General features: G+C 38.0%; 1 protein-coding gene across 2 annotated transcripts in view; it reads left to right on the top strand.

Moving 5' to 3' along the window:
• Positions 1-24,239, top strand: part of FLRT2 (fibronectin leucine rich transmembrane protein 2) — a 61,530-nt gene extending 37,291 nt beyond the window's left edge. For both annotated transcript variants that reach the window (XM_031042989.2, XM_005142276.4), the window contains one exon: positions 16,193-24,239. In XM_031042989.2, the coding sequence (XP_030898849.1) occupies positions 16,617-18,605 (1,989 nt within the window). In that variant the 5' untranslated portion in view covers positions 16,193-16,616 and the 3' untranslated portion in view covers positions 18,606-24,239. The remainder of the gene's footprint in view (positions 1-16,192) is intronic.
• The last annotated feature ends 328 nt before the right edge of the window (positions 24,240-24,567 follow it).

The following is a 24,567-nucleotide window of genomic DNA, read 5'->3' as shown; positions in this document are numbered from 1 at the left end:
CTATTTTGAGGTCCTTGGCTTCCTTTTACTTTCTGTTATACTCAGGAGAGATAGAGTTGTCATAAATATTCAAGAGAGAAGCCAGGTGGGATAACTGGATTATCTTAATGCTCACACTGAGTTTAAGAAACACTTCCACTGTTTTTATCCCTGATTATAGGCTACGACTTGCAACCATGCCAGTTCTGATTTTGTTGTGAACCTTAAGATGCTTGGCATTTCTTTCATGGCTCCATCTCCTGGAACCTGTGGGTCCAGGAGAACTTGAGCTTTTCTTCCCTGAAATGAAAAAGTCCATGATTATAGGGATGTGAATAGTGCTTGCAATGTGAACTCTTTAACAGCTGTCCAGGCAATGACAGCATTTCTTAGAAAAATTATTTCAGCAGTTAATGGTAGTGTTAACACCATTTAGAACTTCTCTGGGTGCAGGGGTATACTACTTGCTGTCATTAGGAGGGTGGTCTCATTTTTCAATCCTGTCCTCATCTACTACTTCCAGCTGTAAGGTAGTTTTCACCCAAAGAGTTTGTCAGAGAAAAAACTGTCCACAAAGAAGAGAACCTGAAGAGCAGAGTTGTTTCTATCAGTGCAGTGACACTATTCTCTCCAATCACCCTTTTTAGAGGCATGCCTGACTGCTCTTGGCTCTGTAATTAATCAGAAGTTTGGACTCAGAAAAGAGAAACACAACTGTCTTACATGCAACTGCCACTTCTTCGAACTGTTTCAAACTCTACTAAGGAATAGCCTTAAAGTTGCCACCTCATTTTTCACCATACTCATCACCCATTCTAATGACTGACTGCAGGACAATGCTGACCTAGTTTGGATTAGAAAGGATGATCAGAAAGTGAATAATGATGTATACAATGACAGGTATGACTATGCCCAACAGATCATGGAATATAATTATCCTTTAGCAATAAAGCAATGTTTCAACCCTCATGGTTGTGTTAATGCTGTAGAATCATGTTTGGTTTTTTTTTTATCACTTTATTTATTGTGAAATTTTATTTGTGAAAAGTATCAAATTTAAAAAGAGCTAACATTTTTGCTAATCTCTGTTTACACTGAAGCATAACCGAAGTTATGGATTCTATAGGTTAGTGGAAGATGAGGCTCTTTTGAAATACCTTATCTCAAAGGAGGTGAAGTGAGCTAGTGAGGAAGTCTTTACAAAAGACTCTGACAACCTTCCCAGCAGTCAAAAAGTAAAAGATGTAACCTAGCAAGTTCACAGACTTTATATTGACTTTATATAGCAGCTGCCTTAATGACCCCTTTCACCAAATTTTAGGCAGGAGACTGAGAAGAAAGAAACCATCTATATCATACAAAGAATACAAATGGAATTGGGGGAAAAAAAAAAAGAATGGTGTTTCTGCAAAGCTTAGGGAAATAAAAATTACAGATATGTTCAAACTGAAACCCTAGATTCAGAACCATCTCAGTTTCAAGGCAGTGCAGCTCTAAATACAGACATTGTGGCTTGGGTATTTCTCTACAGGAAAGATACAGAGGTCATTAAAGAGAAGAGTCCAAAACATGATAATATGTTTCAGTTCCCTCTGTGGTCACTACTTCATTCTATGAAGTTTCCAGGCTTCTAAATCTAAAGCAGGACATTGTTATTTAGCGACCTAGAACTTCCTGTAGCCCTGAAAGAACATTTTTGCATCATCATTTTACCATTAAATATTTGTATTGACCCTATAAGCTCGTGGCCTCAAAAGCAGAAAAGAGCAGTGAAGCTCCTTTTTTCCTTTTTTTTTTTTTTTTTTTTTTTTGTCATCTGGAACGCTGAGTAAAGAACAGTTGCATGAGATTACATTATCTGGTCACTTTAGGTTTAATATTATATTTATGGCCATTAGCAGCTACCTAGAGTTTCAAAATGCAGAATCTGAGCTGTGTCAAATACTTTTAAGCTGTCAATCACATACACTACAGGATGGCACTGTATTTAATTTCTAACTTAAATACTATACAAGTATAATGGGCAGGTTCCACACATTTTATATGTCTGCTGTGGTGCTCAGTCCTGTAAATATGACTGTAAAATATGATTCACTAAAACATAAGAAATTCCCAACTGAAACAGAGCAACAATGCACCTAGCTCAGTTCTTTGTCCCCAGCAAAGATCGGAATTGCTGGAGTTGCCTTTTGTCATCCATTTCCTACTGAACATCCCCCAGCAGTACCTGAAATGTACCATCCCTTCCTCTTCTCTTTTAGGATACTTGTTTAAAGACCATGAAATAGTCGAATCCTTTTTTGAACCTGCTAAAAAAACTGCACTAAAAAAACTGCACTAAAGACAGGCAGGAAATTTCACTTCACTATCTGCTATGTAAAAGAGCACTTTGTATTATCTGTTTTAAACAGGTATCTTACTAGTTTAATGATTTTCAGTGGCTCTTGGTAATAAAAATTTGATTTTCATAGAGGAATTTTCCTAATTCAGTGCTTTGTTGTCAGGCAGAGGGAGACAGGAACTTCCCAGGTGACAACTGTTGCCTGTGAATTTACAGTTAATTTGCTACAAGTGCCTATGTAAATCACCTTCAATTTTCTTTGGTTATAGTGAAGCTCAATGAGTTGTAGGAGCTAAACTCAGAAGTGACCAGAAAAGCCGCATGACCGTGTTTAAACATCCAGTGCTCACTCAGTCCTTATCAGTGCTTCAAAAGTAGCTGGTTATTAGTAACAATAATGAACACTATTGCTTTGGCAAGCCTTCTTCCTTCAAATAAGCCCTACACAGAAGATTTGAGTAAATTTTTTAGGGGAGGAAGGCTAGTGCTTAAAATATTTGCAGTGAATATGGAAACAGATTTTTTTTTTTCTGTTGAATACAAGATGGTTTTCTGCTTCGCTGGAACAGAGGAGGGCAATATCTCCCAAGAGCTTCAAAAGCCTTGAAGATAATTGCTGCTAGGGTGGGTTAGTTTGAGCCTGTGTTTGGATAGAGCATGTGGCACTATCTCTCAGGATGTATGGTATTAGGAAATGCGGTTCATTTTGATTGAACTAGCAAGGAAAGAATTTCTAAAATAATATTATACAGTAAATAAACTTCACTGCTGTGGGCTGAGCTCATCCAAGCTCTTAGGAGTCAGTAAGTCTGTTATCCTCTGGAATAACTGGAACTGTTTCATTTTATTCCTTTATTATTTCACACCACATTTTGAATTAAGGTCAGCTATTTACTGTAATGGGTCAGAGATGGCTAGATAGATCTGGAGTGAAATGTCTGATAAATTCCTGCCAAATCCAATCTGAAAGGGTGTAGAGGGGTGTGTGTGTGAAGGCTCAGGTGACTTCACCCCTTCATATTTATTCTAATCCTCAGTGCCACTTCTGTTGTCTAGACTGTATGTCCTGCATAACAGAACACAGATGCAATAGCCCAAAGAGAGAGGTGGAGTAAAGAAGGCTTTGTGCTAAAAGAAAATTTCCTTTGTGTAACCAAAGGAACATCTGCAGCTGCTCCATTTCTCAGAATCCTTTTTCCAGGCTGCTTATAGACTGTGCTGTCACTCATTTCTCCATAAGCAGAGGATTTTGAGTGTTTTCCTCATCTGTTCCTTCTACATTTTTGTGTATTTATCCAATATGAAATTAAAAAGGAAGGTGCAAGCCTATGCCTGCTGTTATAGGTGTATGCAATAGGAATATTACCCTTGCCATCAAAGATCATTCGCTTTTTATCTCACTTATTTTGTAGTCCTTATACAAAAAGACTGTGTAGAGGTCAGAACAGGCTACCAGAGGTAAAATTGCTGAAAATACCATGGATTGGATGTAAAGTTAACACTGCCTTTGTACCCTACATCAGTGGATTGTAACAAATGTACCTCTTAGTAGCAAAAATATAAATAAAGACCCATGTCTCTAGCATCTAAAATTTTGGAGTAGATCTAGGTCAATATCCAAAATTTCCCCTGCTTACGAAGATACCTGCATTAGGCACCTGCCTCGGTTTTTATTCCAAACAAAAAACCCATCAGGAAACCCCCAAAATCCCTTAGCAGATCTTCATAAGAGATCCATTTAAAGTACCCAAAGGTCTACACAGAAAATATGTCCTCTTACTTGATTCATGCAGTGACCTGAATAGATAGAATACTCTGCAAACAGAAGAAAACAGTAACTGCATTTTTGAGCAGGCATATTTTGCTGCATATAGAATATCTTAAAATTCTGTCTCACTTGTAAAAAAATATTTCTCCTTCTGGCCTTCTCTCAGGTTTTACTGTACACTGCTTCTCTGCCATCCTGAACTCATTTGAGATGTCTAGTTTTGTATAAGCACAAAATGCTGATAAGAATACTGCTGTAATTCCTTGCAATAGCAACTGTGCTGAAAAGTAGCACAAGGACACATATTGATAAGGAGCTTGCTGCCTGAAATGATTTGGCACATGTCAGATGGAATTTGCTTTTGGGCTGAAGGCCAGCTTCAGGCGTATGCACCTCTTAAGACCCACTTAAAAGCTATTAGGAGAGTTTAAGTGGTGTTCCAATCTCTTGTTGACTGTCTGCACAGTGCTAAAGATCACCCAGTGTGATGCATTAGCAGTAGAGGACTCTGCTTTTTGCTCTACTGCTAGTAGGTGTTGTTTGTGGGCCTGCTGACAATTTTGATCTCACTGATGCAACCACATACAGACCTCAAAGGCAAAGGGAGAAGTGGAAAAACAAAGCTGAATTGCTTTCTGTGCTCTCTTCTATATTTGTCAGGATTCATTCTACATTAAGGCTTTGAACTTCCTAAGTAAACTTAGGAAAGCTTTTTAAAAAAAGTTTTAGAGCAGTTATTGAGAAAATATAATGACACAAACCGCAGGACAGAATACCAGGGGTTTATTCTGCTGAGAGCTGCTTCTTCATAAATGCACATAGATGGAAGGCTTTTTCTTGTCACTCTACATTGTGGAGAAAATTAGACTTACTGCCACCACAGTATCCTCTTTCTTCTGCTCATGGTCAGAAGACTTGTGATGCTGTGTACCCCGTGAAACTATTCACAGAATATTTTGTCATGCAGCCATCAGCATGGGGCAGAATAAAAATTGGCTGGAGCAACACATTTCCAGCTTCTGGAAATATGATGCCATTTGTCTCTGCTTTGTCTTTGAGCACCCCTTTGTTGGCAGCATCTCTGCTTCTTCAAGGAAAGAGTACAGCAAGAGAAAGACTGAGAAGTTACTTCAATCATAGCTGCAGATGTAAATACCATTTCTTCCCCTGCTCTGTCCTTTCTTCCCCAGGGAACTGAGCTGCTGCCAGAAATTAAAGGCAGCTAGTTGTTCCTCGGTTGCTGAAACTGTTGCAGCCAACATTTAAACATGTAATCTCAGCTCCTTCATCCTGCAGGAGCAGTGCTCTTGCTGGCTGACGCTGTCATTATTTACTACTTATGATTCCTTAAGACTTCTCATGATCTTCTTGTGGTTTTAATTCCATGCTGAGAATCATTGGGTTAGAGATGTCTGTTTACTATTTCTATCTTGCTTTTATTTTGACTTATACCTAAAACTGAAGCTGCCCTGTGTTAAGTTCTGTGCAGTCCCATGCAGCCACCTTTTCTAAAAGAACTTTGAAGCTAAATGGGTAATCTAAATGACTGCTCGGGAAAGGCAGCATTATATTCATTCACATAAAGAGAATCAAACCAGAGCAAAGTTCCAAAAAATTTGGTCTTTGTCAGGACTTAGGACTTGGGATTCACATCCCCAGTGCAGCAAACAAATTCCTTAATCCCACCACCTGCCAATGCTTTTATTCCTCAGATGTGTACATTCTTAGGATATGTGCTTGGTCATCAATACCAAAAAGGGAAAACAGGACCCTCACACTGACAATAGTTATTATCATATGGAGTTATTGGAATCCTGAATGAAAATGAGCAAAAATGAATCGAAAATATCCAAAAAAAGTAACTGAACAAAAAAAAAAATAAAAATCCGTAGATGGTCCATATCCTGGTATACTGTTCTCCCTTCTGCTTCTGGTGTTTTTTTTCCTTTCTGTACTCTAATGGAAACCACTGGTTTTACTGCTGTCCAGCTAAACAGTGGATTTTGAAACAATACCACCACATGGTGTTTTTGTACCGCTGTAAAATAGTTACTGAAATATCTTTAGTGTTTTATATTTCTGCAAAATAAAAGTTTTGATTTTGATGTATGTGGGAGCATAAGGTGTTTCCTGTATGAAATGCTCTGGTGTCATTCCTGAAGTAGTGAGAATATTGCACTTTCTCCACCTGTCTGTACAGAAAAGTGTAATTGAATCACTGGGAAAAGGTAAGAAATCCGGAACCCCAGGCCCTTGTCAGGCAGTACTGATGCTGGGATATTCTGCAGTTGATAAATATTTCAGTCATTTAGCTAAATAGGGATTTCAGAAGCTTAGTGTTATCAATCATTTTAATATCTTTCTCCTTTTCTGTTAACTATCTAATGGCAATGAGTTAAAAATTTGTTTGACAACCTTCTGTTTGCCTGTTATAGAGGAGGTGTCATATAAACAAGATTTGTGATCTAGTTGAGTAACATCTTTTGTTCAGTGGCCCTGTAAGTGACTACACTATACACAGCAGATTCTCTGAAGCTCTTAGGGTGCAAACAACTTTATTAATCTTTCTTGATAGCTCTTTAGTAGGGTTTATGGAGTAGCTCATAGTATTGTGAAGGAGCAGAATGCCAAGTAATACTAAAAGGGGAAGGAGAGATCTCCATCTGGCTCTTTTTTGAAAGATGAACGTATGATGACACTTTCAGCTTTATTTGTGTCAAGGTGCCTGAGAGATTGAGGGGCAGCTAGTGCCCTATTTTCTCCCTGGGCTGTATGCTACAAATAAGGAAGACAGCACACACTCATTTGCCTAAGACCCTATAAATGAATGATTTCCCACAACATAATGTGATGCTATGCAGAATCTCATCAATGATGTAGTACCATAGAACTCATTTAAAATGTGTCAAGATATGGTCTCTACAGAAGCAATGTTTAGTCACTTAGGTCACTAAAAGCAGATTTTTTGAATTATCACAGATGTTTTGCCAGGCTGCCCACATACCTCTAGATAAAAGCAAACTGTTTGCTTCACTGTGTAGAATAATTTATAGTCAGCGAAAAATTTGCTTGTGAAGAAGCAGCAGGTTGCCTTCATTTTTTCTTAGTACAAAATGCATTATGCTAAATACAATACAGAGCATTTGTGTTCCAAAAAGGGAATTATTTTAAATTAGCTTAGTATCATTAGTTTTCCTCAAACAGACATGTCCAGTTTTTGTTACAGAAAGCTGTAAGCCCCCTGGAAAAGGGTCAAGAAAGCAATCAAAGAATATGTTTTTTGTGTGTTTTTTTGTATTGTTTTGTTTTTGTTTGGTTTTGCTATATTAAGTGCACCTGTCCACAGACAGATAATTCCAAAACTTTCATGGTTTTAAAGTGTGGAATGTAAACACTCTTATGAATGCTTTCATCAAATGAAACTGTGTCAAAACTTACCTTCTTTTGAGTAAAAAGGCAAATTTTTTTAGTCTTCCTGTGTAATTTTTTCTCTCTTTGCCTCTGGTCATAAATGATCAGAAAGCATTGGACCTCAGGCATATTTCCTACTGAAAACATAATCAAAGCTGGCAAATCTCCATGAAAGGTTTTGGCTTCAGTGAAGTCATGTATTTTAATGAAAATGCATTTGTTTGAAAAGTTCTAGATAACTCTTTGTGTAAGGCTCTTTTCATCTGCCATTTCCAACTTTCTCAAACCAGCTTTACATCATCACGTAGTACATTGCTAAATTCATGGGTTCCTACATGAGATCCATCAAAAATATTTTACTTAAGATACAAGATCAGTTCTTTGGTGGTGAAAGACTAGGAAATTAATTCACTACCATACTAATAGATAGCTCTTACTGTTTAAAAAATTTGTCAAGTTTTGAACAGTACAGCATTGGACTGCTGAAAAACTAGACTAGCCCTTGGGGGAAGGTTAATAAAGACACCAATAACCCTTTGCTGGTAGGTGCAATACTCAATTTGATATGAGTCCCGGAGGTGATCATCTGTTCTTCTTTGCCCACTAGAGTGAAAATATCATGATTGTCACCATCTGGAGTAAATTTCCAACAATCAGCAATTTTATAATGAAAGCAGGGATATTTTCTTATAAACAGATGCTTGAGCTATCAATGACTTTGGTCTGCCTTAAAGCCCTACACAACTCAGAAGCTAATGTTAGTTAAAAACCTGAAGTTCTGCATGTTTCCTTCCTCTCCCTTGTGTTCTCTGAGGGAGTCCTACCTGCTTGCACACAGGCAATTAAATATTTTACTTTTTAATTTGCCATGTGTGTCCTCATTACCTTTGACAGCCACAATTAGCTGAAATAATATGTTTTGATGATTCCTGTATTAGAATTCAGAATTCCACAAGAAGCTCTTAGCAGTTTTCCACTTCTAGAACTCTCGTTCTGGTTCTGTCAGAAGCTGAAATAGTCAATAGCAAAAAGTCTGTGAAAGATTAATCTGTGCAAACAGGCATTTAGTTTGGACTGTGTGGTATCACAAACCAAAAGATAAATTTCAAAACAATGTCCACTAATGTGGCCTGCAGTAGTATATGTGCTATTTCTTTGATGTTTTCCATTAGATCCTATAGCCTTTCCTATAATCTTTCATTTCTGTTTTTTATTAGTAAAAATAACCATTTTCACTGACATACATTGGCTATAACAAAAATCATATTGACATCTTTGTGTAAGAACAAGGATGAGTTTTTCTGTCACAGACTGGAAACACATTTCTGGGCTCAGAGATTTACTAATTATCACAGATGTCCTGGGTTCAGCAGTAGCAGTCATTTTTCTCCTTCTTAGTAGCTGGTGCAGTGCTGTGGTTTTGACCTGTGGCACGGGAACAGCACTGATAACACCGATAATTTTTGTTACTGCTCAGATGTTTAGTCTGATCAAGGACTTTCTGAGCCTCATGCTCTGCCAGGGAGCAGGGGAAGCCGTGAGGAAGCAGAGACAGGACACCTGACCCAAACTAGCCAAAGAGGTATTCCATACCACAGCACATCATGCCCAGGATGTAGACCTGGGGGCAGTTACCCAGAAGTGTTAGATCACTGCTTGGGTTGGCTGGGTATTAGCAGTTGGCAGGTGGTGTTTGTATTCTCTTCCCTTGTTATTTCCCTTATCACTATTATTATTGGTGGTAGCAGCAGTGGTTTGTCTTACACCTTAGTTACTGGACTGTTCTTATCTCAGCCCGTGGGAGTTGCATCATGCTTTAGACTCTCCTCGCCATCCCTCCAGGAGCAGGGGAAGGAAAGGGTGGGGGGAGGTGAAAGAGGGACTGTGTGATTTAGGGCTGAGCTTAAACCATGACAACATGTGATACAGTCTTGAAGTTAATGTTGCATCAAGTTTTGAGGGTAACTTTCTATCATAAATAAATAACTGCTAAAGTAAATGCAGGAATGAAGATACATTAGTCTGTATTCTCCATATCTGAACTTTGGCACTTCAGTGCCCACTTATAGACAAGTCTGAGAAGCTGAGTAGGATGTGTAGCACAGCACGGTGCCGGGCAGCATGACTGGCAGCCTTGAATTCATGGCTTCACCTGAGGCATTAATGCCATTGTTCTTGTACTTATTTCAGCCCTGCTTCCAGGAGTACAGTGGTCACCTTAGTGATTATGTCTTGTAGCTTGTTCTCTCTTTTGACATGTCACTGTTATCTGCTAATCTGTACAGGAGAAAAAGCTGCTGTGCCTGAGCTGTAGCTCTCATGAACCTCTCTTTCTTTTTTCCTACTGCTAACTCTCTTCCCCCCTCTCTTCCCTGACTTCTCATATCTATGCAGTAAGTGCACTCTGTAGTAACCCAAAAGTAAAAAATAGTCTTGAACTATGAAATATGTAAAATTCAAGCTGGGGATAATGCTCACTATTAGAGTACAGAAATACTAATTTTCACAGAAACAAAATGCTATACTGCTCAAACCATTTGTCAGGCATGTAACAGAAATGCTGCCAAACAAGCCAGGTATCACTGGTGATCCCAGACGTCTGTGAGGAAGATGTTCATGCACATGTGTGTGGACAGAGTGGGAAGAGAGAGTTCCAGATTTGTTCATTTGTTTGCTCAGGGGAAGGAAGGTTTCCCTCTATCTTAGCTCCCCCTCCTGGCGGTCGGGAATTGGGCTCTGTCAGATTCCTGTTGACTGACAAGAGCCTGTGCATGACCCAAATTTGCAAAGACAAAGCTTTTGCTGATTATAATATCATGTTTTTTATAAAGGGATTTCCTGAAGCCTGCATCCTTCTGGGAAATGTGTCTGCTTAATAACTTGCAAGAATGTAACTGGAAAGAGATTAAAAGCTTGGAGGAGAGGAAGGTTAGAGAAGAGCAAGGAGGAAAGAACGTCAAATGACATCTTTACACCCATTGTCACAAGACTGTACTACTCTCTAAACTTTCTGCTGCTTCCAAGGCAGTTCCAAATCCATTTCACTTGCCTTGAGCAGGCTGCCTAATCTGAACTTTTGATAATAATTATAAGTGCAAATTGAAAGGCAAAATCAGAAACGTCCTGATCAGATCAGAAAAGAACACATGGGGAAGAGCCCATTTGTGTACATTTGCTGAATCATTTTGCTAATAGTACTGAAAAGGCAGCAATATCTTTCTGTGACAAAATCTGTCCATATAGACTTCATAGTGTCCGTGACAGTGTACAGAGACACTTAAAGGTTTCGTTCTAGTGCTAGCTACCGATCATTCTCTTGACATCAATATTCACTTTAGGAGAGGGCACTGAGGACGTTTTTTTCTCTTCTTCTTCACCTTTCATTCCTTCCTCCTTACCTCTTTTTCTTACATAATAAACACCATAATTATGAAGCAGCCACAGGAAGCAAACATGTAAAAAGGCTTCCTGTAAAAGCATTTTGGTTCCTTTGGGTCATTTTCCCAGTGCCTTTGATACAGACATTATAGACACATACCAAATTTTAAATACAAAGTTCAAACAGTAAACCATCACTTAAGGCTCCTAATCAGTTAAAAAAAGTAGGTTGTTTATTCATGTGTAGGTGTGAACTCATGTGAAAAAAAGGGATTTGACAGGTATTATTCCATAATTATTTTTGTTATCAGATGACAGAAATACGCAGGCATTTTTCTTAAGTACTAGGAGCTCTGTACTAGGTGTCAGAGGAATGGAATTAGATTTGTTTCTGGTTATCATTCAATTCCAGACATAGTAGCCTTGTACTTACTGTATATTATAATTAAGTAGTGTAAGATTATGATTTGATTATGACCTTGGTCTGCAATAAAGCCAAGAAAATTTATGCCAAATGGTTTTATGCTAAATGAGAGTCATTTACTGGTAGTATTGAAAGCATAGATGTGACTATTTGGGTTTACTTGCCTTTGAATTTATGTTGCGTGGCACTCATAGTCAGATAAATGGATGAACTGCTAGGAAAAGTGGTGCTGAGTAGTTTGGATATCAGATAAAAGAATTTGGATTCCTAGGACCTATTGTTGATTATTTTCAGGATTCCTTGAAGGGAAGAATAGCCAAGCATTGCTAATTTTATTACCTTTGAAAAAATAATTGACTTAATATAATACATGGGAATAGTAATGAAGACAAGACAACCTGGGTTCAGGAGCACAACGAAACTCCTATGTTATAATAGCATGTGGTATGTCCTCCATATGGTAACTCCTCTCTTTGTTATCTCCCCTGAACATTGTGTTCTCAGCCAGCCACAGGGACCTTAACTGATACACCTGACACTGCAAGTTTGGAAGACTGCAGCATGAAAGGTGGGGAGGATGGCCATGTGTGCAACTTTAGAAGCTACTTTAGATGCCACAGACACAGCCACTGAGGCAATACTGGTCACTGAGATAGGAAAGAGTTCCATAAGCAGGCTGCTAGTGGGTTGTTGGAGTTTTTTAACTAGCTACCACAAATTTATGATTGAGTAGCATTTTCAGTAATATATTAATTATTGAAGAATGTTTGTTTATTAAAGCTAAATTATTCTATGTCTGTGCACAGCAAGGTGACTGAAGCGTGAAGTTTTGTGAATGATTCTGACCAGTATGGGGAGACTAATAAAATCTTTGCCTTCTTGGAGCCAGATGTCTCAGCCTTTGAATACCTTTAATCAAAGTCTCCTAAGAGGAGCTCTTCAGTTCCAGTGTTGAACAAAAGAAAATTCAAAATCATTATCAAGTACAGAAAGGCAGAATTGTTTTTCTCCAGCTAGCATTAAATCATGCAAAAAGGTAATTTAAATAAGGCAGTTTTGAAAAAAGATAGATAAAAATGTTCATCAGAAACTACTCTTAAGATAAGAAAGGGTACGTTTCCATAGATGTCAGGAACTCAGACCACTAAGCCAAAGTTTCAGACATGGCCACCTAAACCATGTGCATATGTTCTCATGATTTCAATGTGCTTTTCTCAACAGTTATATAATTCCTTAAGTTCTAGCGGGATTTAATATCTTGGCTATAGTAAGTCAGGAAATGTCCTAGACACTTGGAAGATGTGGCTTATGCTCCGAGGAGGATATAGGGGGAAATAATAAAAATCAAGTATACAGGGTAAGGAAATAGAAACGAAAATTATGAAGGTGATAATAGGTGGGCAGATGTGTTATTATTGAGGCATTTGCCAATTGGTTTCTTAAAGTTAATGGTGACAGATTCCCTTACCCTCATCCTCTCTTCCTAGATTGGTTTTTAAAATTTTCCAGCTTCACAATAAGCAAAGTCACTGCCATCTACTGTTTATGAGTCAACTCATAAGCCTTAAAATCATGAAAGCTAAGAAGTGCTCTTATTTCCTCCACTTCCAGAATTCTGTCTCTGAAAATGATCAGTTCATTAAGAGACACTCAGTTCAGTTCTTGTAAGATTATTGAAAACAGAGAGCTTGCTTGATGGAGCCAGCATGTCAGGGATGGGAGGAAAGCTCATTTACTCTACTTGCCTCCAGTTTTGGCAGTTTGCTGAAGAACAAAGTGTTTCAGCTTTTCCAGCCTTCTGGAATTTGCATATGATTCTTTTCCTTCATAGAGTTTATATTTAAATCAAGCAGTTTGTTCAGCTCTTCAATCTTTTTGATGTTTTTGAGGAAGAGATTTCTAACACAGGAACATAATTCACTTTTGCATTAGGGTCCCTGAGATTTGCTGAAAAATACTGCAGCTGTGACCACCATTATATGAATGATTATTAAACAGTTGTAAAAGATTACTTAGGTAAAGCTTTTCCCCTCAAAAAATATTAAAACACATTCAGTTGTATCCTTGTTTCCTCATTCTTTCCCTCTGGCACACCACATTCAACCCTGAAGCCATAAATATCCAGTTAGAGTTGTCTTACTCTTGCTTAATACAATCAACAGTATCTATCAACACATATTTTCTGAGTTTTATAGTACCTGTTTATTAGGGACTGATATTTGGAGATTAGGATACTGATGTTAGTAAATGGACTGCCTTTCTCACCATCATGGTGGGAAAAAACTGTAGGAAAATTTTAACAGATTTCTAAGGGCAAATGCATGTAATAAGAAAAAGGAGATAAACTACAGAGTGCCAGCTTCCGAAGTGCTAATATGCTTAAGTGACTATCCAGTTAAAGCTCTTTTAAACTGCTGTGTGTTTGACCCAATGTGCTTGAAGCATTACTGAAATCTGTTATTCAGATGTCATATTTACCTAGGTGAGAGGTAGTCTGGCCAGAATCCTAGAATAAAGTGAATGCATAAATCAGTTTTAATATTACTTTTCCTCCACAGGAGATTTCCAGCAAACCAGAAGCAGCAGCTGCCTGCAGCTGCACATCCTCAGCTGGGCTTTCTGTCATACCTGGGAGTCAAATAAAACCTAATCATCAATCAGACTTACAGTCAAAATAGAGCTCAGTGCAGGGTATTGGCCCTATTAGGGGCTGTCTCTCTCTGATCATGCAAGGGAGTGAGAGAACCACTATTATTACTCTGTGTGGTCCTAAGCATCTCAGAGGAGGCTTTGCATGTCCTTTCTCATTTTAAAAAGACAGTGTCATGACAGATCAGAGCAGTATGATCTAGATGGGAGCCAGGCCATATTAAAGGCAGATAAGTTGTCACACTTAGGCTCATGTTACACTGTATTCCTGTTAGAGTTTCTCTACAGTATCACGTCATCTTAGGTAATTGAAAAGAAACTACTCTTGACTGAAATGTGTGAGAGATAAAACCTTTAAAAGTGTGGTAGCTAATCTTACTGTTTCTAGAAAAGGGCAATACACAGTATAGCCTGCATTATGGTATGTGTGCATTTACCATTTTAATTCATAGTGATAAGATACAGGATTTTTCAGGGTCTCACTTCTTATCTCCAGCTGTTCTACCCCTGAGGCTGAACCTTGATGATGCTCCAAATAATTATACTAATCTTCAAGTGCAAGATTGCAGGATTATAACGGTTGAGACTTCGAACCTGTCAGTCCATGGGATTCTGAAAAGCAGTGTCTGGGACATGATATAAACTGTACAGCTGTAGCAGAAGAACAAATTTTCATGTACTTCTGAACTACATTTCTTTCTGAATTACATGAATAGTGCTTAAACTGCTTAAATAAAGTAAAAAAATTGTAAACATGATTTCTGTTCACTGAAATTCTGTTTTCCTGAAATCCCAGCTAATGAGATTTGATCTGGGTAAACAAAATCTGGAAAAACACTATGCTTATGTAACTGCAATTCAAGACCCTGAGATCTTAAAGGGATGAGATTTAAATTAGATATAGAGAAAATTTTATTTACTGTGAGGGTTGTGAGTCAGTGGAATGGGCTGCTCAGGGAAGTTGTGAGTGCTCCATCCCAGGCAGTGTTTGGACAGGGCCTTGAGTGACATGGTCTAGTGTGAGGTGTTTCTGTCCATAACAAGGGTTTGGACCTAGATCTTATGGTCCTTTCCAACTCTAACCATTCTGTGATGCTGTGATCTACAAATGCTTGGTACTTGTCAAGGTTTATATCCTTCATTAGGTTCAATCATGTAAAATGCAACACCTTTTTTCAGTCATTGGAAACAGCACATAACAAGATAGCTTCATGCAATACAGTACCTTTTATTGCATGCTTTAGAGAATGGATATCTTTGGTTATAGATCTGAATAATAAATAGTAGCTGGGAACATATAAGATAAAAAATGCATTTAGCTGAAAATATACATTAAAGAATTCATCTGTACAAATTTGCTTATGTAGCCATTTGCAGACAACTGTGTAGCAGAATTAAAAGAAGCATTTAACCTTTATGTTTTGAAAAAAGTGCTCTCCTGCAAAACTGCTGTAGTTTGAGCTGGTATCCTAAACCAGTGACTTAGCAGATGTGGGCCTGTTTTGTTTAGTGCAAAACTAATACTGAAGTCTGTTGACAGCACAGTTCACATCAGAAACAATATCAAGATAATTGTTTTAGCTAATGCATGCCTTACATCAAGGTATCTTGTATTTCTGTCTTACTGTACTTATTTAAAAAGACTCTCCTTGTAAAAACCTAATTCACTGTAGTGAGGTGCAATAATTTGGCAGTGTGCATTAAGATAGAGGATATAGAGAATGGCATTACAGTAATAGATGAAGAACATTCCAGAGTCTGGTAGGAAATGAAAAAAACCCCATAGAGTATGATTAAATCATAGAGTTCAGAGTCTACTCTGTCAGGCATCAGTGAATAGCATTAATTGAAGTCAGTGGTTCTGCAAAAGAAAAAAATGAACAAAAATTTCTGGTCAAATGGTTTAATTTTATGTTTTTAAAATGTTTTAGTTTTAGGATTTGAAACAGACTGTTTAAGAACAAAAAGTGGAGATAGAATATGCAAACACAAGTGATAGATCTAGCCTTCAATGAAGTCACTGAAAGTCCTTCAATCACTGCAATGACTTTACATCAAATATATTTCAAATATATTTCAAGACTATTTAACAGTAATCTTAAGATAGTGTTTAATATTAATGCTTTTGTTTTCCAGAAAGACATAAAGAGCACAGCCTTAGAATAGTCTTCCAATGATCTTGATTTTCCCTATTAAATACTTCATGCTATTCAGCTTTTTTCTTTCCTTTTTTCTTTTACAGGCGGGCCAGATCTGGCAGATAGCTGATATGAAGACTTTTCTGACTTCAGAAGGCTGAGTGTAACACCAACAGACTTCACTGAAAGGAAATATCCCTCCAAGCAACTCATACACAGAAGACTTTTGGTAGCTTTAAATTAGTCTGTTGCTCACCCACAAGGACACAGCTATTTGTTTCAGCACACATGGAGGAAGGCAACGAACTTTGTAACCCTGGCTAATAAGACGTTGGCTTTCTTATCAAAAGTAGGAAGTAGACCAATTATAAAAGGATTATTTTATACTTAGCCTCCAAGACTTTAACTCTGGCCTGAACACTGGACATGAATAGAAGCCAGTTTTAATGACCTGAGATTTTGCTACGTGTGCTTCATTATTGCTATCAGTTCTTTAACACTTTGGTACTTTATTTCTTTAAATTAGAAATGGGTTTGTGGACTAGAATGTGGCCCACAGATTGGGCTGTTCTCCTGAAATCATGGCTTATCTTTTCCCTGGGGCTGTACATGCAGGTCTCCAAAACTTTGGCCTGCCCAAAAGTGTGCCGCTGTGATCGAAACTTTGTGTACTGTAATGAGCGAAGCTTGACCTCAGTGCCTCTTGGGATACCAGAGGGTGTAACCGTCCTCTACCTCCATAATAACCAAATTAATAATGCTGGATTTCCTGCAGAGTTGCACAATGTCCAGTCTGTGCACACAGTCTACCTGTATGGCAACCAATTGGATGAATTCCCCATGAACCTGCCCAAGAATGTCAGGGTTCTCCACCTGCAGGAAAACAACATTCAGACCATTTCTCGGGCTGCCCTTGCTCAGCTTTTGAAGCTGGAGGAGCTACACCTGGATGACAACTCCATATCCACTGTTGGTGTTGAGGATGGGGCATTCCAGGAAGCCATCAGCCTCAAGCTTCTGTTCTTGTCCAAGAATCACTTAAGCAGTGTACCAGTAGGCCTTCCAGTGGACTTACAAGAACTTCGAGTAGATGAAAACCGAATTGCTGTCATTTCAGACCTGGCCTTCCAGAATCTCACAAGTCTGGAGCGTCTGATAGTGGATGGCAATCTTCTTACTAATAAAGGCATAGCTGAAGGTACCTTCAGCCACCTCTCCAAGCTCAAGGAATTCTCCATAGTGCGGAATTCACTGACCTATCCTCCTCCTGATCTTCCAGGTACCCATCTGCTAAGGCTCTACTTGCAGGACAACCAGATAACCCATATACCACTTACAGCCTTTTCAAACCTCCACAAACTGGAACGTCTTGATATTTCCAACAATCAACTTCGGATGTTGGTAAAGGGGGTATTTGATAATCTTCACAACCTGAGGCAACTCACTGTAAGGAATAATCCCTGGTTGTGTGACTGCAGTATTAAGTGGGTCACTGAATGGCTCAAATTTATTCCTTCTTCCATCAATGTACGGGGTTTTATGTGCCAGGGACCAGAGCAGGTCCGAGGTATGGCAGTCAGGGAGCTCAATATGAATATGCTGTCATGCCCTACCACCACCCCTGGTCTGCCACTTATCATCACCTCAGTCCCAGCTACAGCCATCTCAACTCCATTAGCTCCCACCTCATCGTTTCCTCCCCCAGGTAGCAAATACAATCCTCTCACTCCCACCATAGCCACGCTCCCCACTGTGCCTGACAGGGAGAACAGAGAAAGGGTGACACCTCCTATATCTGAAAGGATTCAACTCTCCATCCATTTTGTGAATGATACTTGCATCCAAGTTAACTGGATGTCCCTTTTTACTGTGATGGCATATAAGCTCACATGGGTTAAAATGGGCCATAGTCTGGTAGGAGGAATTGTTCAGGAACGTATAGTTAGTGGTGAGAAACAACACTTAAGTTTGGTAAATCTGGAGCCCAAATCCACCTATCGGATTTGTTTGGTTCCACTGGATACTTATAATAATTACCAAACCGGAGAAGACACTGTCTGTTCAGAAGCCACAACCAAGGCTACCTTTTTGAGCAATGGCAGCAACATCCCCTCCAGCCATGAGCAGACGACTTCTCAGAACCTGGGCTCCCCATTTCTGCTGGCAGGGTTGATTGGGGGTGCAGTGATATTTGTCCTCGTGGTCCTGCTCAGCATTTTTTGCTGGCACATGCACAAAAAAGGGCGTTACACCTCCCAGAAGTGGAAATACAACCGGGGCCGTCGGAAAGATGACTACTGCGAGGCAGGGACCAAGAAGGACAACTCCATCCTGGAGATGACGGAAACCAGCTTCCAGATTGTCTCCTTAAATAATGATCAGCTCCTTAAAGGAGATTTCAGACTGCAGCCCATTTATACCCCAAACGGGGGCATTAACTACACAGACTGCCACATCCCAAACAATATGCGATACTGCAACAGCAATGTCTCAGACCTGGAGCACTGTCATACGTGATAGTGAAGGGAGATGGGGGTGTCTAGGACAAAGAGAAAAAACTCTGGGAAAAATAACCCCCCAAACAACAGTGAGAAAATTACATTTGATAAATGTTACAAAGATGCATTTATGCATTTGAATACTCTGTAATTTATACGGTGTACTATATAATGGGATTTAAAAAAAAGTGCTATCTTTTCTATTTCAAGTTAATTGCAAATGGTTTTGTAACTCTTTGCTTTTTAAATCTTTAAAAAAAATATTGCTAAGTACTGTACAGGGTTGTACAATAAGAACCCAATGTCATGGCAAAGGAAAGAATGACTCATTCTTCAAACATTAACCACTTTGCTGTCGAAGCTGTCTGAAGGATGTTAAGTTTCTAGGTGTCCTGTAGTACAGGAAAATAAGTGCATATTAAAACAGGGTCACTAGGAACAGATAAAAGCAATTCAGATAAAATGGGTGCAACCCTTCTGACTTGAACCCAGCAGTTACTGATGAACATCAAATAATTGGAAATACTTCTGTTACCCTTTGTCAGTTGTGCATTTCCTACCTCCAACAGAAAACTGGAGTTCTGAGTGCTACCAAAAAGGTCATGTTCTTCTTTGATTACTTTTTCCCCAACATACTTGGAATAGGAAAGGCAGACAGAGCTCAGTGTCAAACTCAAAGTGACCTTGATTCCTATTTACAAAATCTACTCTGAAAATCTCCCCCAACACTATATACCTTTAAGATAGAAAATGTCCCTGCTTTTCATTATGATTAAGAAGCTTTAGGCATTCTCTGACCCTTCTCAGTGGGAGATGAAGGTTATCAGTATGTATCAGATAGCTGTCATTAAGTCGCACCTCTCTTTAATAGAGCAGCATTTGTTGACACAGCATGTTCAGGTAAAGCCTGAATGCGTGAAATTCTGTGTGCTCCCAGCTCTGCAGTATTCATGTAGTGTTTGGAATCTAAAAGTGTAAATTGCTGAAAACATGGTGCAAAAAATGACGCCAATGGAAAGGTTTCTATTGACTTTTAGGGTTCAGGCCCTATTTGGTTTAGGGATTGGAGTTCAGTACAGAGAAGTAGGGGAAAAAATCCAAAAACAAAGCGTGAACAAACAGAGAAAAAAAAGAAAGATCTTTTAAAAATTATTTATTATTGGAGAGGCCTCCAAGCCTGTTATGAACTGAAATTTGTTCAGCAGGGAAAATAATGTGTAAATTCTGTTTGTTTGTTGTTTTTTTTTCCTCCCTTATCCAGAGGGATAGAGAGACAAACATTAACTAAGTATTCGATTAGCTGAGGAATTTTGAGAACACAAGTACACACTGTCCCTCTGAATTTCCTTTTTTAATCTTCACCTTTTGGAAGTCTTCCACAATGTTCTGTGCTTTATAAGCAGTAGGTGGGCTTAGAATTTGCCTTTTTTGTTCCCTCAAATTCTTTGGCTGGAATACCTTCTGAGTCCTTGAGCTTTTCACGCACTATGTGAAACATCATGCTTGTATTAAAACCATGCTGCTGCTCTCAAAATTATATAATGTTCCAGCCGCTCCATTGACTCTGTGACTGCCAAGAACTCTCTTTTTATTGCCAGCTCAGTGGTGAAATCTAATTCTTTATTTCTTTCAGTTTGTTTTTTTTTAATGCAGCTCACCTTTTTGTTTGTGGACAAGCAAAAGTTCACAACAAAGAGAAAAGAGAGAAAATTTTCCTGAGGGAACCAAAGAGAAGACTTTTTAGAGTGACAAACTAGGGACAAAGAGAAGTTGTTAGAAGTGGATTGGAAGTAAAGGCTGAAGCACTTTCACTGAGAAATGCATAGATATTTCACTTTATGAGGCTGCTTATATTGGGAGAGAGGGTTTTAATGCTTTCCTTTGCTCCTTTCTCTCAACCCATTCTTGAAACCTAGCAGTCTATGAGTGTGCAGTTTCTATGACAATATTCATTTTTTGCAATAGCAAAATGAATCCAGTTATTATTGATGGCAAAGTACAATCATTGTGTAAGAAGCAGCATCCTTCCCCCAACACCTTTTATGATCACATTTTGAAATTCCACTCTATATTCTGTATATTTGCTATTTTATCCAGCTATTACAGGTATTTTAGGAAACCTGTATGGCTACTGTAATAATAAAGTCACTGAAATTTTGCTAAATAAAAGGCTGCCATATGATTTCAAATGGGATAATTCTAGGTAGAAATGTCTATGCAAAGCATTATTTTTTTCTGTGACCTATTTACTGAAGATTGTGATGGAAAGGTTGATACTTTTGTTTTGTTTGTTTAATGTTTTAGATGCCAAAGCCCGCAAGACAAACAGCAAATAGTTGTGCTTATGCACACTTCCATTGCATGCTGGAGTTTGTATGAAATTAAATAGAGCCGGAGATTCTCATTGGGTGTGGATGTAGTATTTAATTTCACTGAAATAACTATCTGTATGTTTGATTTCAAAGGACATCCTTTGAAAGTATGTGCTTACTAGAATTTCATACTTCAGTGACTAGTGCTGGAGGAATCTTTGTCCTCCTTGATGAACGTCTTTTGTTCTAGTCCTCAGGATACCATAGTTCCAAAATGAGCTAGGCGCCTTAGTTGTAGCAAATGACTTATTCAGGGAGTACAGCCATACTGCAGGTGAATGATCCACAAGCCCAAACTGATGACGAATTAGCTGTCCTAACAGGGTGAAAACAGAAGGCTTCCACGAACTGCTCTTTTTGATCTCAGATGACGAAACATATATATCTCTCTGTGGACTACTACTCACTTAGATCAAAAATCAAAATAATATTAAAGATAGTATTATGCTTCTTTTCAGTATGAAGAAGAGTATATATATATATATTGGCATGGGATACTCTTTTCTATAAATACTCATTTGAAAAATGTAGCAAACCACTTATACCAAAATTCGTGTTTAGAGCTGGAACTATTATCTAAAAATTTTACAGCCATAGTCAACTGAAAGGTCATATGTTTCATTTGAGGAATGTTTCTCCCAGTTCTAATTGCTATCCACCTGTGAAATGGCTAGTCTATTTCAGCCTGCAATAGAGTCCAGGACTTTTCAAAGTGTCAGCCACACAAGCAGCTGAGACTTCATTTCAGGTCACAACTAGATAAACACAGAATGGGCAATTTTCACTAGGTAAAGGATTTGGAACAAGTCAGAATTAAAAATGGGGAATGATCTTTTGGTGATGTAAAGTTTAAGAATAGCAGGGTTTTGCTTAGGCTTCATAAAACTAGGATCATTTTCCCTTGGTGCCAATGTCTGATCGCAGATACTAACTAAAGTCTACAGAGCAGAAGTCACAAATATGTGGTTATACAACTTACCCAAAATGTTCATTTCCAGACCCTGAATTGAACAGGCTCACAGGGTCTGGAGGAAAATGAGTGGTTTACAGACAATCTCACCTGTCTTCTGTTGTATACTGTTAGTAGCTGGCATAAATGTACAGAAAGAATTGGTGAGTGGAATAAAATAAATGTTTAGGTGAAATTATTTTAAAGCAGTATCACAACTAATATGTTGTGATACGGCTTTGCTGAGTCCTTGGGTTCCTTCTGGAGACTTACTTGCAAGCAGGTCCCCATTTTCACAGGCTCTGTCACTGTAACAAATGTTCCTTGCATGTAGCTTTGCTGGCAGAAATGGACACCTGATAAATGCATGGACTTTGTGGTAACGCATTCTTATTGGAGACATTATTATTGAGTTTATTCATAAGAATATTTAGGGATTAGGTTATTTTGGGCAGGAAAGTTATTAGCAGTTTTCCCTGTAAGCCAATAAAGGACTATGATGAATGTCAAGTAAAATAGAAAAATGAAGTAGCTGTTTTATATGCTGTTTGCTACTAGAATAGCTCGACTGTATTTTTCTGTCAATCATTTTCTCTTTCCATGAGAGAAAATTTCTCCCTCTGAGAAATACATTGATTTTAATTTTGCAAACAAAATAACTTTATGCATATTGTGGTGGTGTTATGGTTTTAAGGGTCTACATAAGGCACTTTATTAATTATATTGAAATGAAAGTTCAGCCTCAGCTTTTGACAGTGAAGTGGTTAATTCTCATTGAGTTCTCCATTTATAGTACTTCTTCACCTTAAATTTAACATGGAGATATTAAAGTTTTTTCTTTAGAACATGAGAATGATGGTTTTACTTATGACTTATCTTTCCAGCTCAGTGGAAAAACAAAATAGAAATGAGTGCCAAAACCAAGATTTACTGGCTCTGAGCCTCATCAAATCTTGCCTGATGCTCTCTTCTAAACACAGAGGTAATCCTAGGAAGCTGATGACCACTCCTTCCCTGAACTCGACTGAACAGGGCATGTTGTATCCCAAATGATACTTCAGGCAATATTGAAGCATTTATCATTAAACTTCTGTACAGCAAACAATGTCTTGATCTTTAAAAGAATGCTGGCTAGTGGTCCATCCAGAAAACTAGTACAAAAGAGATTTGGCAGGCTTTTATTATATTATACTGGGGCTCTGTGGAAATGTGCCTCATGAGAGCTAAATTATGATAGAGATAAGCTTCTAAAAAATGCTATCTTCACTTGGTCCCAAATACCTGAAGATGATATTTCATAAAATTGAATTTAACTGAGATATGCGCACTTGATTCTGTTCTGTGTTTGATATATTTTATATCTTTAACATGGAAAAATAGATGGTTTGAAGTCTGCGTTATCTGTTTTCTGCAATCTGCCATGTTGCACGCATTGTTAACTTCAAAACCTCACTATACACTATATATTATCTTGTTGGCATATTCAGTAAAGAGTTATTTAAAAAATACAACAATCCTGCTGTATTTATATGAATAAGCTAATTAAAATAAGGATTTGATTATCTAAAAAGGAAATCAGAAAAACAAAAATATCTATCTATCTTCTGGGCTTTTATTCCTGGAAATATTTCCAAATATTTTACTCTATGTCCACATTCTCTTCAGATTCTAAAAGACAAATATTTTCATCTCTGTCTCTCAAAGTGTTAAACCATTTGTTACTTTAATTTGTCAGATTTAATCTTTTCTTTATAAGACTCATTCTGATACACGTATAGGAAAGCACTGCAAAACAGGAACAGATTGTATCCCAGTTTGCATTAAATAGGTACACTTAAGCAGCTATACACGTCTATAAGAAATATACATATGTGGAAGCTGTGATCAATTATATGCATAGTCATTTGGTACATGCATTTTTCATTCATCCTTGACAACCTTAAGCATTTTACCTAATATTATCTATTTCCTTGAAATGAGATGTGATATTTTTTTTCAATTATCCCTTCAAATTTGCCCTTGAATTCTCAGAATGCACAACATTCAGATATAGGCCTTAATAAATTTTAGTATATCTTATACCTAGCATATATGGTAATATATTCAGTATATCTAAAGAGATCCTTTAGCTACTTAGAAATGAAAATTACCCCTTTTCTAGCTACATATGTAAGAACTAATTTTAGGCATTGCTAGAACCAGGAATCTTGAATGTTACTATGTCACTTAAAAGCTTAGAAATGTAATATACCTGAGTGTCACAATTTCCCTATAAATTCTTATTCTCTGACTTAACCTTGAATATTAAATAAAACTACCAAAAGCTGCTGTACAATACATTCACATCTTGCCCCTTCCCCGCCTTATTCCATGGATTTCTTCTGAGCCCAATCAGACCCTGGGAAGTAAAGGTTCTTGCTTTACCACAGGAGGGTGGAAAAAATAGGTAGATGACAAACACTTGCCAACATTTATGTACTTTTGGAAAAAAATAATGGCATCACCACTTTCAACTGAGGATTTTACATTATCTCAACAGAGAAAAATGTTGACAAACACTGACTACTTCATCAGATAACCTTGTAATAACCTAAAATGATTTATCATTGTAGAGATCAATCTTTATATTTACTTTTTATAATTCTAAGCTTAGTTGCCTG

Source organism: Melopsittacus undulatus, chromosome 4 (genome assembly GCF_012275295.1).
Source record: "Melopsittacus undulatus isolate bMelUnd1 chromosome 4, bMelUnd1.mat.Z, whole genome shotgun sequence".
Lineage (NCBI taxonomy): Eukaryota > Metazoa > Chordata > Aves > Psittaciformes > Psittaculidae > Melopsittacus > Melopsittacus undulatus.
The sequence above is the reverse complement of the archived record's forward strand: the minus strand, read 5'-3'. Positions and strand labels throughout refer to the sequence as shown.